Genomic DNA, 14,008 nt, shown 5'->3' with positions numbered 1-14,008 from the left:
CCTATTTCTGTGTTAAATTCTAGAAATACAGTGGAAGACATAGTATATGTACTGTTCTAGAGAGGAAAACAATACATTATATGTTAATAGAAATACTAACAGTTGTACACATGATCTGATTCCTTAAGATTTTTAAGAGAAGATTACTTATATTCTAGAAAATTATAAACTACTGTCAGAATAATTGAGTGTTGAAAAATGTGTGTCCAAGCAGCCAAGCAGTGATCCTTACTTCTGAGAATTCCCAATATGTCCTCTCCTTCTGACCAGAAAACCTTCATCTGATCACTTTGTCATCTTTACTTGAATCTTGAAAAAATACCTGTTTAATCTGAATTCACATAGTCCCTCAGATGTTCAGATGTTTGATCTTTACCAAACCTGAGGTCAGCACAGAATATTCTATTGTCCATTTAGGAGAGTATCTAAAGAACTCTTGAAACCATAATAATACAAGAGGCTAATATTTCTAATATTTCAGTATTTTACTATCCCCTGAATGTCCACCTGGAATGTTTGGGGATAATTGCCATCAATGTTATGACTGTGAAGGATAAAGTTCTTGCCACCCAATCACAGGAAAATACCTCTGCACCTGCCCCCGCCCCCAGAGGACAGGAGCCAGAAGTGAAACAGGTATGACCAAACAGCAAAAAGACCCAAGGAGATCTACAGACACCTCACTACTAAAAATGTCGCTCTGTAAAGGAAAATTGCCCAGTATTGCTTCCATTTGTCTTCAGTTTGAGGAATCACAGTTTGTAGCCATTCCACCATAGACATTTCATACCAATACTTTGATTAACAAAATTCCTCAGAGAAACACATTGAGCATTAAGGTAACTCCAAAAAGTATTAGACTAAAAATAGACTATATCATAATCCAGGTAGTATTCTTAATATCCAAGATCCCATAAAAATCTTCAAAAATTAATATTTATACTTTATTTTCCTTCCCATTCACAGAGAGAATGAACTAGAATATGAAGCTCTGATGATTTAACAACTATCCAAAGTAGACAGAAGGGTGGATCCCACAGTGTGACGCTTGCTTGCTTGCTAGATCAAAAGGTTTGAAATCATTCATCTCAGACTCAGGACACCAAGCCTGCCTCAGCTAAGACCCTACAGAGAGTGTTTAATCTCAGAACTGACTTTGCTTATCTCCAAAGGAATAGGATTGAATTACCTGTTGTGTAGATCCCTTCCTGCAATAGTCTATTGTCTATGAACTTGTGGTCTTGGTAGTGGTGAGAAAGCCATGCTAGCCTTCCAGGATTGAGAAGATTTCTATTCCCCCAACACCACTCCATAATCCAGCTATCTTCTGAGCCATATCAATGTCAGTGGCTTCCCTGGAATACAAGACAGGATTCTAAAAGCATTGCCTTCATTTAACTCATACTGTGGCCCCAAGGAGGTGTTGTGTTCCAACTCCTGTTTGATAAAGTAGGAAACTGAGGACCTGAGTTCATAGAGGATAGATAGATAGATAGATAGATAGATAGATAGATAGATGTCTGATACTTTGATATATATGTGTACATGTACATATATATGTATACACACACACACATATATGCATGCATGCTTAGGATAGATTCTGGTATACAATAGATATACCAACAAGTATTTAGTGAAAGAGTTCTTACTTCTTTGGAGACATGGTGGACAGACCAGCTGTACCCTGTCATATCTGAAATTATTCTATCAGAACAAATATCTATGAATCTATGATACATATGTCACCCATGGAATGGTCACTAAAAGAGGCATGCCTGTAGCATTTGTGATCCCACCTGCATATGAGAGAGACCACTAATGTTAATGTTCAATGAATGCCCATTATGAGCTGTGCATAAGTTATCTTACTTCTATCTCCTTCCTCATACTATAGAGTGGGAAGATGAAACCTTTAAAGAGTAATGGAGTTCAATTATTTGTCCACATCACATAGCAAGTAAACAGCATACTGGAGACAGTCTGGGTTCAGAGACAGCGTTTTGGATGTTTCATGCTAGCATCTCCTTTTTCGGGTCTTTTTATGTTGCATTTCTCTTGATGAAAACCTTCGAGGAATTGATTTTACTTGTCTGTCTGCATCAAAAGACACAAGCATCATAAAATTCATGCAACTGCTCAATTTAACTTAAAAACTACTTGTTCCAACTTGCATGATACCCTTATATCCTCTGTGCTCAGTGGTATTTATTATTCACTACCATATTGGATCATATAACAGAAAATGCCCACCACTGCAAACGTTTCTAATACATGGTACTTGCAATGGTTTAAAAGTAACCTGCAGAGCCATAAAGATGGCTTAGTTGGTAAAAAGCAATTGTAGTACAAGTCTGACAACCTAAGATCTATTCCCGGATGCAAGTCCAAATACAGATACCAAGTGTGTATCTGCAATCCCAACACTCTAACAGGAAATAGGAAGTAGACAATAGAGAATCACCTCGAAGCTTGTGGCCAGCTAATCTGACCTTAAAGTGTCACAAACAGCAAGATGAACCTTGCTTCAGAAAGAGGTGCAAAGGCAAAGACCAATTCTTAAAAGTTCTCCTGTGACCTTCACACATGCTGTGGGCCACTCTTAAACATGAATACACACAGGCAGTGATAATAATAACAGGACAAGAAAGATGGCACAGTGGGTAAAGGCAATTGCTATCGATCCTCACAAGTTGGGTTTGGTTCCTAGTTCTACAGAGTGGAAGGTGAGGACAAAGTCTGTTCAGTTGATCTCTGATCTTAAGCCATTCATCTCCTGTCCCCCAAACACACACAGGCAACATGTGCATACAGGGAGGAGGGAATATAGATAAATTAAAATGTAATCTAAAAAATTAAGGCTACAAAATAATACTAAGTACTTAACCATGAGAACTTGTGGTGGTTAGGACTCAAGGTAACAGCTCACAGAGCTTTCTGTGGCCTAAGCGCTGTGAGACACTCAGAGCCTCTTCTGCTTTCTGTGGCCTAAGCGCTGTGAGACACTCAGAGCTCTTGCCACATATGATAAAATGATGACAAGACATGAATCAGATGTGGTACTGCATCTGTTCTCCACAGGAACCTCGAGAGTCCTTCTTGCCTGGTACTCTTGGGGCACCCAGCCTGTACAGATGTACTACAAGGTCTTTTATTTGCATTTTTATTTTCAATTAGTTACAGTTCATCTACAATATTAACTGTGAGCAGCTGTGTCTATGCTGTCGCCATAAAGATAAAAGGCCTCATTTTAACTTAACTCTGGTAAAGGACCTATTAAACAGCCATACTATTAATTCATAAAAGAATGTAACAACGTTTTATTGGGTCATTCACCCCTCCTCTTGGTAAATTAACATTTGCAGACATTCAAACAGATGGCTTAAATACACACAGTTATTAACATGAAAATGTGGTATTTTTATAAATTAAAATCAGATTCTCTACTTCTCAGAAGAGATCCTAACTAATAACTCTTTTGAGCAAGAAGAAAAAAAAAATGTGGTCTTACCACCCAACTACATAATCTTGCAAGACTTTGGGTAGAGCTAGTGTGTTGGGCTCACTTTGGAATGATGTATTTTTTTTAAAAAATGTTCCACAGAGCCTAAAATTTAGAGAACAAACTCATCTTTATTAATCTTCACTGCATCTACTTATTTTTGTGTATGTATGCATGAGCATTGTGATATAGTGGGCATGCATATTGAGATCAAAGGCCAACTTTCAGGAGTTCTGAGGCTCAAAAAGAGGTAATCAGACTCAGCAAGAGAAATCTTTAAGATCTCAACCATCTCATTGACCTCAAATGCATTTGTAAGCAGCATTTACTTGCACTGCTGGCCTAGTGTCCTCCTGAAAGAATACTTTACTCCTTCTGTTTAATGAGGAGCCATCAGCCAAACAGTTACTTCAAGAGTTCGTCCATATTCCTATTTCATATTTAAAATCTAATAGAACAAGGCAAGAAAGCTAAAGTGCGTTTTCATCTGCTTTCATATTCATAATACAAGTAAAAAGAAATCAAAATGAAGAGTAGTAACCCCCCCCGGGAGAACTTGTAAAGGGTCTAGGAGATGGTCCATGGGATATGCAAGTATGTTTGCAGAAGCCTGAAGATCTGAGGTCGATCCCCAGTACCTACACACGGTGGAAGTGTGACCATCAAGTGGCCATCTAATTGCCACAGGCTGACTATGGCACATGGGCAACCACATTACACACATATAATTCACCTGCACACACGAACACACGCGCACACACACACACACACACACACACTAATGAATAAAATAAAGGATAATTTATGAGTCGTTAACCTATTGTGGGAGAGATTGGAGCAATAAAGACTTACTAAAGAAAAATATCCCCCACAGACACAAAATTCTCTCTAGTACCATATCTTCATGTATTAGTTGGTAGTTCCACATTTTCCCACTTTCTAGATTTCAGCTCCTTATTTAAGCTTTCTAGATATGTTCAATGTTTTTGCTTTCACATAGCTAGACGATGAAAAAAGGAGCCTTAGATGAGCAAAAACGCAGCTCTGTCACTTTGCAGGCGTAGGATAGTTAGAAACAGTCACAGATCACAGCAAACCCGTTCATTTTTCTCCAGAAGGGGAGAGCTTCTCTCATGGTCTTGCCCACATTATAGGTATTTGCTGAAAGCAAATGAGGTAATGTGTTAACAACCTGCTTTTAAAAATTATTTCTTTTATATTTTTAGATTATAATGTAATTACATCATTTCCCATTTCAATTCCTCCCTCCAATACTTCCCAGATACCAGCCAACTCTTTCAAATTCCCACTTTTATTCTGCAGACCAGGGAGAAGTTAGTGTCTCTAGCACTTAAATACCTCTAAGTTGTGTACTGCTTTAGAAGCAGGGATCTTTTTTCTTTCATGGGCTGAGCAGCGTTTTCTCCTTGCCCTCCGTCCTGCAGAAAATGGATGTGTTCAGTCTGTGCTAATTCTCTCCTGGACAACAGACTAAGAGCCCACAATTGGCTGCTTCGCTTTAAGTCTTTTCTTTTAAATAGATTTTGTAACACCCACTGCCCCAACACCCCAACTATGCTACTCTTGGTGGGCACAATACAATTCAACTTACAGATTCTTTGAGTCCTTTTAGCACGTACAGAACACCAGACACACTGGAGATGTATGGCCCCTTTGACATATTTTAAGAGACAAGAGTCGAATATAAAGCCATTTCACTTTCAACAACACAAGCACAGAAAATCATGTTTTTAACCTAAAGAAAAACCTCCCACATTGTACATTTCGGGGTGAGCGCTGGCTTTTTCTGACCCCCAGGCAGCTAATCCATTTCTGTGTCCCGCACAATGCGACTGCTGTAAATGTTATGGAGTAATCAGTTTCTGAGAAGGCACTGTAGAAATGGAAGTTGCTATCCTCACTTTCCTCTTTCCAATTTTCTCAATAACTTCCTCCTCGCTCCCCACCCTTCTGTTTCCCACCCAGGGACTTTTCTTGCTTTCATTACATAACATGCTAGAATAGGGGAAAGATGCCATAGAAGAAAACAGAATTTTTCTCCTAGACTCTCATTATCTCGTTCAGTTCCAAGACTGTATTTTATAGAATGCTTGAGTTGTTTGGGTTTTTCCTTCTTCCCCTACAGAACGTAAGGCAGGCCACTACCTGACTTCCTGTTGTCGTGTTAACTCCCATAGGGAGCTTGCTCTAACCCTGTTGATGGCAGCTGTACCTGTCCCAGGAGGAGAATGGGCCCAACCTGTGAGGAGAATGGCTTGGCTCCTCATCAGCCAAAGACCCACAGGTCCTCAGAAGGTGAATCAAAGTTGGGTGCAGCTCTTCTCGGCTTATCATCTGAACTCAGGCAGGTAAAGAAACCCTCCCCATTCCACCCCGAGAGCATCAGGAATTGAGAAGGTGACACGCGGGTTTATCACCTGCATGCCCAATTCTCCTCCAGCCCCACCTTGTGAACTTCCTTTTCCCGAAGCCCACACTCAAAAAAGAGTGTTTGTTCAGAATCTGAACTACAGTAACACTTGAGCTAATAAAAGGAGCTTTGTAGAAAATATGTGCAGGAGGTATTTAAACTTGGAAGGAATAACTGCTTCATAGTGCAGGCTGGGCTGCATTGAAAAATTCACACATATTCACCGAAAACCTCAGTACCCGTAAGTAGCTGGATACTCTTTAGAAATGGTTAGAATTCTGTCTATTTATTTTCAGAATCTACTTCCCTCCCAGTAACGCTGCTGCACACTTTAAATATATTGTATTTTGGACATGGCCTTCAATGTGAGAGAATATTAAATCTTTGGCCTCAGGGAAAGGCTCAGAATAAAAACACGACATGTAAGAGAACAATGAGTCAGGACGATGTTTAGTGATGTTTTCTGTTTCTAGCCAGCATGCAAGGAAAACATGGGCAGAGCTGAGAGAGGCCAAGGTGTAGCTAACTCTGTGGATGCTCCATTTCCCATAATTCAGGAATGGGTTGAAATAACCTTAAAAATCAAATTACTCATCATTTCAAACAGCTCATAGTTATAAATGTAAGATGGGTCAATTTTGTTTTGGCTCTCAAGGATTTTATATAAGCATTCTTTTGTTGTTGTTGTTGTTGTTTTCGAGACAGGGTTTCTCTGTATAGTCCTGGCTGTCCTGGAACTCACTCTGTAGACCAGACTGGCCTAGAACTCAGAAATCTGCCTGCCTCTGCCTCCCAAGTGCTGGGATTAAAGGCGTGCACCACCACCGCCCAGTATAAGCATGCTTTTGTTTTCAGAATTCTGGCTAATTCATATTAGCAAATAATAAGTTTGTTGACCAAAAATGTTGTTCACTTTGCCTGAGCATTTCAGAATAAAAATAGAGACTATGGAAAGTATATGACTAGCCTTTATTTATATAAGACAACTATAGTGGCTCTTAAAAAACAAAACTAATTTTGGATAAAATTGTTGGAAAGATTTATGAACATAACTTGATGTTGTAAATTCAGCAGAGTTGTCAGTTTGTGCTGAAGTTAAGCCGACGTTCCTCCTCTTATCCCCACACTCCCACAAATAAGACTCAAACACAAAATATACTTACAAATACATGGCCATGTAGCTAGACTCTTTCTCCTAACTTATAACTTAAGATAACCCATTTATTTTAATCTACATTCTGCCACATGTCTGGTTACCTGTGTTCAAGTACCATGTGTCCTTCTCATTACATCTTCACAGAGAATCTCCTGCCTGGCTCTATCCCAAAATTCTTTCCACCTCCTGGATGTCCCACATCTATTTCCTGCCTAAGCCATAGGCCACAGGCTTTTTAATTGACAGATAATGCATCCATACAATACACAAGATATTCTGTCTACAATTTCCCCTTTCACTACATTTTATTGTAGTGAAATAAAATGTAGGCATTTTTCTTTCAAATATGAATTGAAAATTATTATAACAATTATAAAATTATAATGTATGAGATAGATAGATAGATAGATAGATAGATAGATAGATAGATAGATAGATATAGAGATAGGTATAGGTATAGATATAGATACATACAATGTACAGCCATTGTATGTTGGGCAATTAAGGAAGAAATTCTATTGTCTATCCTATCTTGGATTATAAAATTAAAACATCTTTTTAGACCTTGAACATCACATTAAATCCTAAACAATTTAAGCCTATAGTAAGACTAAAGCTATCTAGTCTTTAATCCACCCCATCAGAGCCCTGAGAAGAAATAATTATTACCTGAGTACACAGAAAGCTCAGGGGTACAGCTTCCAAAAATTATAGACATGACAGAGACCGCTGACTGCCTGGACAGTCCTCAATATTGTCTCTATAGTACTGGAGCATCCATCTTCAGCCTTGTGCTTGGCCCAGTCTGTCTGACAGACCTTTTGTGAAACAGGAGTTATGAAGGACTTGTATCCATTTGTCCGCCATGGACAGATTTATCTGGATCTGAAGCATGCGTCTTTTCTTTGCTCAGTGGCTAGCTTGCCACAATTGAAGCAACTCTGTATGAAGGTTATCAATGCTCACCAACTTCTTTGAAATGAAATGGGGGTACTGTCAGAAACAGACTCATCTCATAGTTAAAAGATCTTCTAACAAAGTCATTTTAAATCCCATATAGTATGGATCTCTGAGGTTTCTGAAGACCAACTCTTTATCTAAATATATCTGAATTATCAAACATTGCTTATTCTTTGCTACTTACTATCTGAACCACCTTGACAACACTTTATCATAACTAACTAGACTAGGATCTAAAATGGCCATGAGTTGATTATCTGACTACTAACTTGCATTACTTAATTACTGTTTATAATAACAGCTGTTAAAAAAACTGGGACTAAACCTTGTATTTTTAAATGAATGGCATAGGCATAATACCTACAAAAGAGTTGAAATATGCATGCGCGCGCGCACACACACACACGTAATGTAACAAATTAATTTTAAATTTTGTATACAATTTTTGTATACAAAGATTTATACCAATGAAAATCTTAAACCTGTATCAATGTATAAAATTCTGTGCCAATATAGCAAAATATAACTACAATTTTGCAACAAAAAAATACAAAGAGCTCTACCAATGTAAGATTATGCTACAAAATGTTTTTTGGTTTAAGAGTAAATTCAGTAATGTATCCCTATTTGTCTAATGCATTATAATATTTCTGTATCTGCCCCTTTTCTTTTTAAAGCCCTCTCTTTTAACTAAGAACTAAGAAAGATAAAAGGATAGAGAAGAGGAAAGGAAAAATAGAAATTTCTAAGTCTAAGCTCCCTGTTTCCTTCCCTCCTTGTCCATGACCTTAATTACGTGTAAACATCCCTGAAATGGCAATATAGCTATAACTCATAAATGACAAAAACCATCCACCCCAACTTAACAAACTGGGATAACAGTTTTCTGATAATTGCTTCCTGCTGAATTGGGACAAAGAGTTCCTTTTGGGGGGACCAAAAGGAAATTGGGAAGATGCTTAAGCCAAATGAAAGCTATCCGGCGTTATTTGTTGTCCAGTCTTTATGTGTTGAGAAAGTTCAGGACTTAATTGAAGTCCTGACTTGAACAGCGGGAAAAGCTGGACGAACCAAGGTCATCTGGGATTAGCAATCCTTTTTGAGACTGTTTTATAAGCATGTCTCTGGAAACAGCATCAATTTGAGACAGAATGGATCAAGGAACTGAAACAGCAGGTTTCAACATCCCAGCATCCTCACTGGTGAATTTTTTCAGGACTGCTCTCATGGTTTTTCCATTGTACAATATACAGACCTAACAAGCAACTCATGGTTCTATAAAGACATTTGTATGAAATGTGCTGCTGATATCTTTAGGGGTTCTCCCTCTATCAAAGCTGATCCTTATTACTTTGGAAGTAGTCCAGAGCCTTTTTTTTTCCTTCCTGTTAAGACAAACCTAGAGCATCTCAGGTCCCTCCCTCCCTCTACCTCCTGTGATTATTTTGTTCCCCCGTCTATATAGGATTGAAGCATTCACACTTTGGTTTTTCTTCTTCTTAAGCTCCATATGGTTTACATGTTGTATCATGAAAATTCTGAGCTTTCAAAAGGCAGCAGCAGGGTTTAGGAGGTGGCTGAGACCATCCAGACCAGAGTATGGCTCATCAAGTTCCACTTATACGCAAGCTAAGCATGGTGGTGCATATAATTCCAGCACAAGGTGGAGATGGGGATCCCTGGATCAAACAAGCTAGCTATACAAGCCTTATCAGTGAGTTCTGGTTTCAGCAGAGAGACCATGCCTCAAAGAATAATATGGAGAGCATTCAAGACTTCCAGTGTTAAGTCAGGCCACCACATGGACACCATATGAACAAATATGTGCATGTGCTCCTGTGGACACTCACATACACTTCCACATGCACTCATACATACCCTCACACACACACACACACACACACACACACACACACACACACACACACACTCAAGTAATATTTGTCTTTTTCTTATGTCAGTTGTGTGAAGACCTGGGTTAATATCCCTCTCCCTATCAGGACTCTTCTAATTTCATCATTTATTAAAAAGACAGTGACTATAAAAGAGGAAAAGGGCATAGAATTGGATTTGTTGTCCTTATTTAAGATATGGTCTCCATGGAGAGAGAAGACAGACTCTGAACTTGATAGAGAAAAACAATGAGATTTCTTTCTGCTTATTCTTGTTAGTACATTGCCCATTTCTTTGTAAATGAGAAACCACTAGCAAAATGTTCTGGACCAGTGTCAGATGCTCCTTATTTTATCTCCCTCTATATCCATCCCACCTCAAAAGCCTAGATACATAAATAAACAAATAAACAAGTAATAAGATTATGGGGGTAAACTGAACTCCTAGCATGACCTTGTGTGGCTCCTTTTTGCTGCTGCTGTTGTTTTGAGATAGTGTCTCACTATGCATCTCTGCTGGTCTTGGAGCTCACTGTATAGCCCAGGCTGGCCCTGCCTCTTGAGTGATGGGTGTAAAGGCACGTGCATTCACATCTGACATGCATGACTCTTTAGATAAATTGAGTTTCCCCTTCCTCCTTACTATACCAGTTAGCAAGAACTTATGCAAGTTATCATAGCTTCCCTTCTTTGTAAAAATTTATGAGTTGCCCCTTTCACATTAAAACTAAAAGCAAGAAAAAAAAAAAGAGGTTGAAATCAAAATGTTTCCAGTGTACTTTGAATTAACCTGAAAAAAAAATCTGAGTGTTTTTTATTACTAAGGTTTTGGTCACTATGGCAAATACTAAGATCATAAATTTAAGATGAAAAAATGTCCAAATTTTTTGTTTAGGTTTTACTGTTGCAACAGACTTGATGAGCCTATTGGTTTTAGGCCTTTAATGGAGGGCTGCATATTATTGGGGAGCACATGGCTTTACAAACCTGATTATTTTGGCCAGGATAGGAAAGTTAGGGAATGAAAGGTTTTAAGGTCCCTCCTCCTTGTTCAATAGTCCCAGGCATGACTTGAAGACTCGTTATAGGCTGCATCTTAACCCTTAACTGCCTCCCAAAAGTACCATCATGCTTCAAGGTCTTAACACTGTCAGCTTTGGGACCTGTTCAAATGATACCCTACAAATGAATAGACAGTAGTTTACCTTGTCCCCCCTTAAAGCTACATGTGTGTTCTTTTGGAGGATACAATTCTACTCTGAAAATTATCACAAGCAAGATATCCCAGATGTGCTGATAATCAGTCGATGGGATTCCTATGAAAAGTCATAGTCTAAAGTTTAGAAAACCTAATTTTCTTGTGAACAACTTTGAGAGAATTAATGTGTGTGCATGCGTGCGTGTGTGAGTGTGCAAATTAAGAAAATATTCTACTGAAACTTTCTGTTTTCTAAACAAAGAAAGTATATTGTTCACTTTTACAGTACATGGATTTACCTGAGATTTAACAACTTAAAAATCCATTTAAGGTACTGGAAAGACAGCTCCAGGGTTAAGAACACATACTGCTCTGTGAAGGACACACTGCTCTTGTGAAGGACACATTGCTCTTGTGAAGGACCACAGTTCAATTCTTTATACCCAGATAAGGTGGCTAAGAAGTGCCTATAATCCCAGGAGTAGGGGATCTGATGTTACTGGCATCTGTCAGCACCTGCAATCACATGCACCTACCCTCCCCCAACATATATACATACATATATTTTTAAATAACTTCAATCTTTTAAATAACTCCATACAATTCAAGAGAACAGTGATTTGCCTACCAGGTTGTAATTTCTTCAATGCTGTAAAAAGAAAAAAAAAATCTAGCTATTGTTTAAAGTGGCCTATACTTTAGTAGGTATGTTCTCCTCATGCTAAGGTTCAATGTAAAATGAGAATCTCTGTCATTGGAATAATTTATGTATTTCCATCTCCTGTTTTTCTTCACTGTACAACCTGTCCTTTGAATACAGAAAAATTGATCCTCAAGGAAATATATCCACCCATAATATTTAACCTCTTTAGAAAATTGCCTGTGCTGTAACATTCCTTCTCTTTCATTTGAAATACAAGATCAGAGTTGGGATTATTTTGCTTCTTTACAATAATAGAGCTCAAGTTTAAAGAGAAATGGACATGTGTTCACTAATTTAGCATCTCCATCAGCATGCCTGTGCTATGCCATTTCAGCATAGCACCAAACTTTCCCTGTACCCTCTGAGTTTTATGTTCATTTATTGAGTTTTCCAGAAGAGACAGCTACTTGACACAGGTTCAATTATTTTTAGAGAACTTGGAAATCATTCGAAAATTTAGTGGCGAGAAGGCATTTCCTTTGTTAGAAATAGGAAGGAGAGTTTGGCCTCTACTGGGCCTCGTTCACCTTGGTTTCTTCAAGATGCAGTAATACAGATGTATCAAGAATTTAAAAGAACATTTTGATGAAGTGCACAAATAATAGCAAGTGTCTACACTCTAGAAGTTATGTTTGCAATTCACTTGAAATAACATTTCATGGTTCTGTAATAGGAAAAAAAAAAGCATATAGCTGAGCTTTAAAATAGGTTTCAAAGAGATTCCAAAGTTTAGCTTCTTTTAGCTAATTATGTGGAAACTCTGTTCTACTTTCTTTTTGAAATCCCAGGTTTTTCTAAGTAAAAGGATCCCAGCATAAATAACTAAGCTCTAAATATATGCTTAAAGGGGGTAGATACCACCTCTTTTTCTAAGTCATTATTATTTTGTGTCTGTGTGGGTGGGTGGATGTGTATAGCTGCCCGAGGAGGCCGAAGGCATTGGGTATCTGTTAGCTGGGCTTCCAGTTAGTTGTGATCAGCCTGATGTGGGTGCTGGAAACCAAACTCTGGTCTTCTGGAAGAAAGAAGAGCAGGCACTCAACCACTGAGCCGTCTCCAGCCTTCCCACACCTCTCCTATGTTCTTTCGAATACTGATCATGCTCTCTCCTTACTAAATTACTCCAGTGGAGGTTAGCCATGCTGGCTGTTCTTCACATCACCCATGTTTTTAATAGCTCAGTATTGCACCTTTCCCATGAATGTCCTACATGTTTCTTACTTTTTGTTGTCATTGTTTTGTTAACATAACATACTTTTCTGACACAGACACATTCTACATAACTTGCAACCATGTGCCAAGAGTTCTTAATTCTGCTAGAGGAATTTAAATGTGCTTTGAAATAAAAACTTATAAAACATACTTCACATTTAAATAAACATGTACAACTTTTTGCACCTTCAAGGTTGGGAGCACACCAATGTGATAGCAATTTAGGAATCTGTAGCTAAGTGTAATAACAGGGAACATTCTGCCATCCTGACAGCAATTTTGTCATTTTCAATATTCTGTATCCAAGCCTTCTCTTTTGGTGGACATACATATTCCCTGGTGAGGGAGAAGGGTGAGGTCATTTTTATTTGAGTGTTTCATACATGAGTACATTGCATCTGTATTATTTCCCCCTGCCCAAACTCCTACTGTCACTCTCTCAAATTGACAATCACATTTTCCATATTTGTTAACTAATCAGTCCCATTAGTGATGACCATTTAGGATCAGGGTCTTGTTCCTAGACAGATATAAAAATCCAAATTGGCTCTACATGCCTCAGCAGCCAGTGACTGCCTATGGCTTCACAACTAGGGGCGAGACACTGAAATCTTCCTCCATTGTGTCAGCATGTAGATGTGGTCTTTGCAGGTCTTTTGTAGGTAGCCATATTGTTGACAGTTCACAGGAACAGTGCTTCCATCCTGTCTAGAAGACACTAATATGCAGTGACAGTAGACTAAGCCTTCGGGCCTTACAATCTTTCTGCTTCTTCTGCAATGGACCCTGAGACATAGGTGTAGGGGATGTGATTTTAGACATTTAAAAGAAATCTAGCTTTATTTTGAGGTAATTAATTATCAAAAATATTTTTAAATATAGTGTTTTTAAATATGGCACTGGGGCCCTTCCTATAATTCCAGTCCTTGGAGGACTGAGGCAGGAAGGCTATCA

General features: G+C 38.4%; 1 protein-coding gene across 1 annotated transcript in view; it reads left to right on the top strand.

Annotated features, from left to right (window-relative positions):
* The window catches only part of LOC110291392 (EGF-like and EMI domain-containing protein 1), a 699,291-nt gene extending 692,853 nt beyond the window's left edge, over positions 1-6,438 (top strand). Inside the window, 4 exon segments of the mRNA XM_085836072.1 lie at positions 498-636; positions 5,649-5,663; positions 5,666-5,818; positions 6,407-6,438. Of these exon segments, the coding sequence (XP_085692198.1) occupies positions 498-636; positions 5,649-5,663; positions 5,666-5,818; positions 6,407-6,438 (339 nt within the window).
* Positions 6,439-14,008: the final 7,570 nt, after the last annotated feature.

Source organism: Mus caroli, unplaced genomic scaffold, assembly GCF_978045245.1.
Source record: "Mus caroli unplaced genomic scaffold, Mus_caroli_1 scaffold_3, whole genome shotgun sequence".
NCBI classification, from domain to species: domain Eukaryota; kingdom Metazoa; phylum Chordata; class Mammalia; order Rodentia; family Muridae; genus Mus; species Mus caroli.
This window is presented reverse-complemented; position numbering and strand designations above follow the sequence as displayed.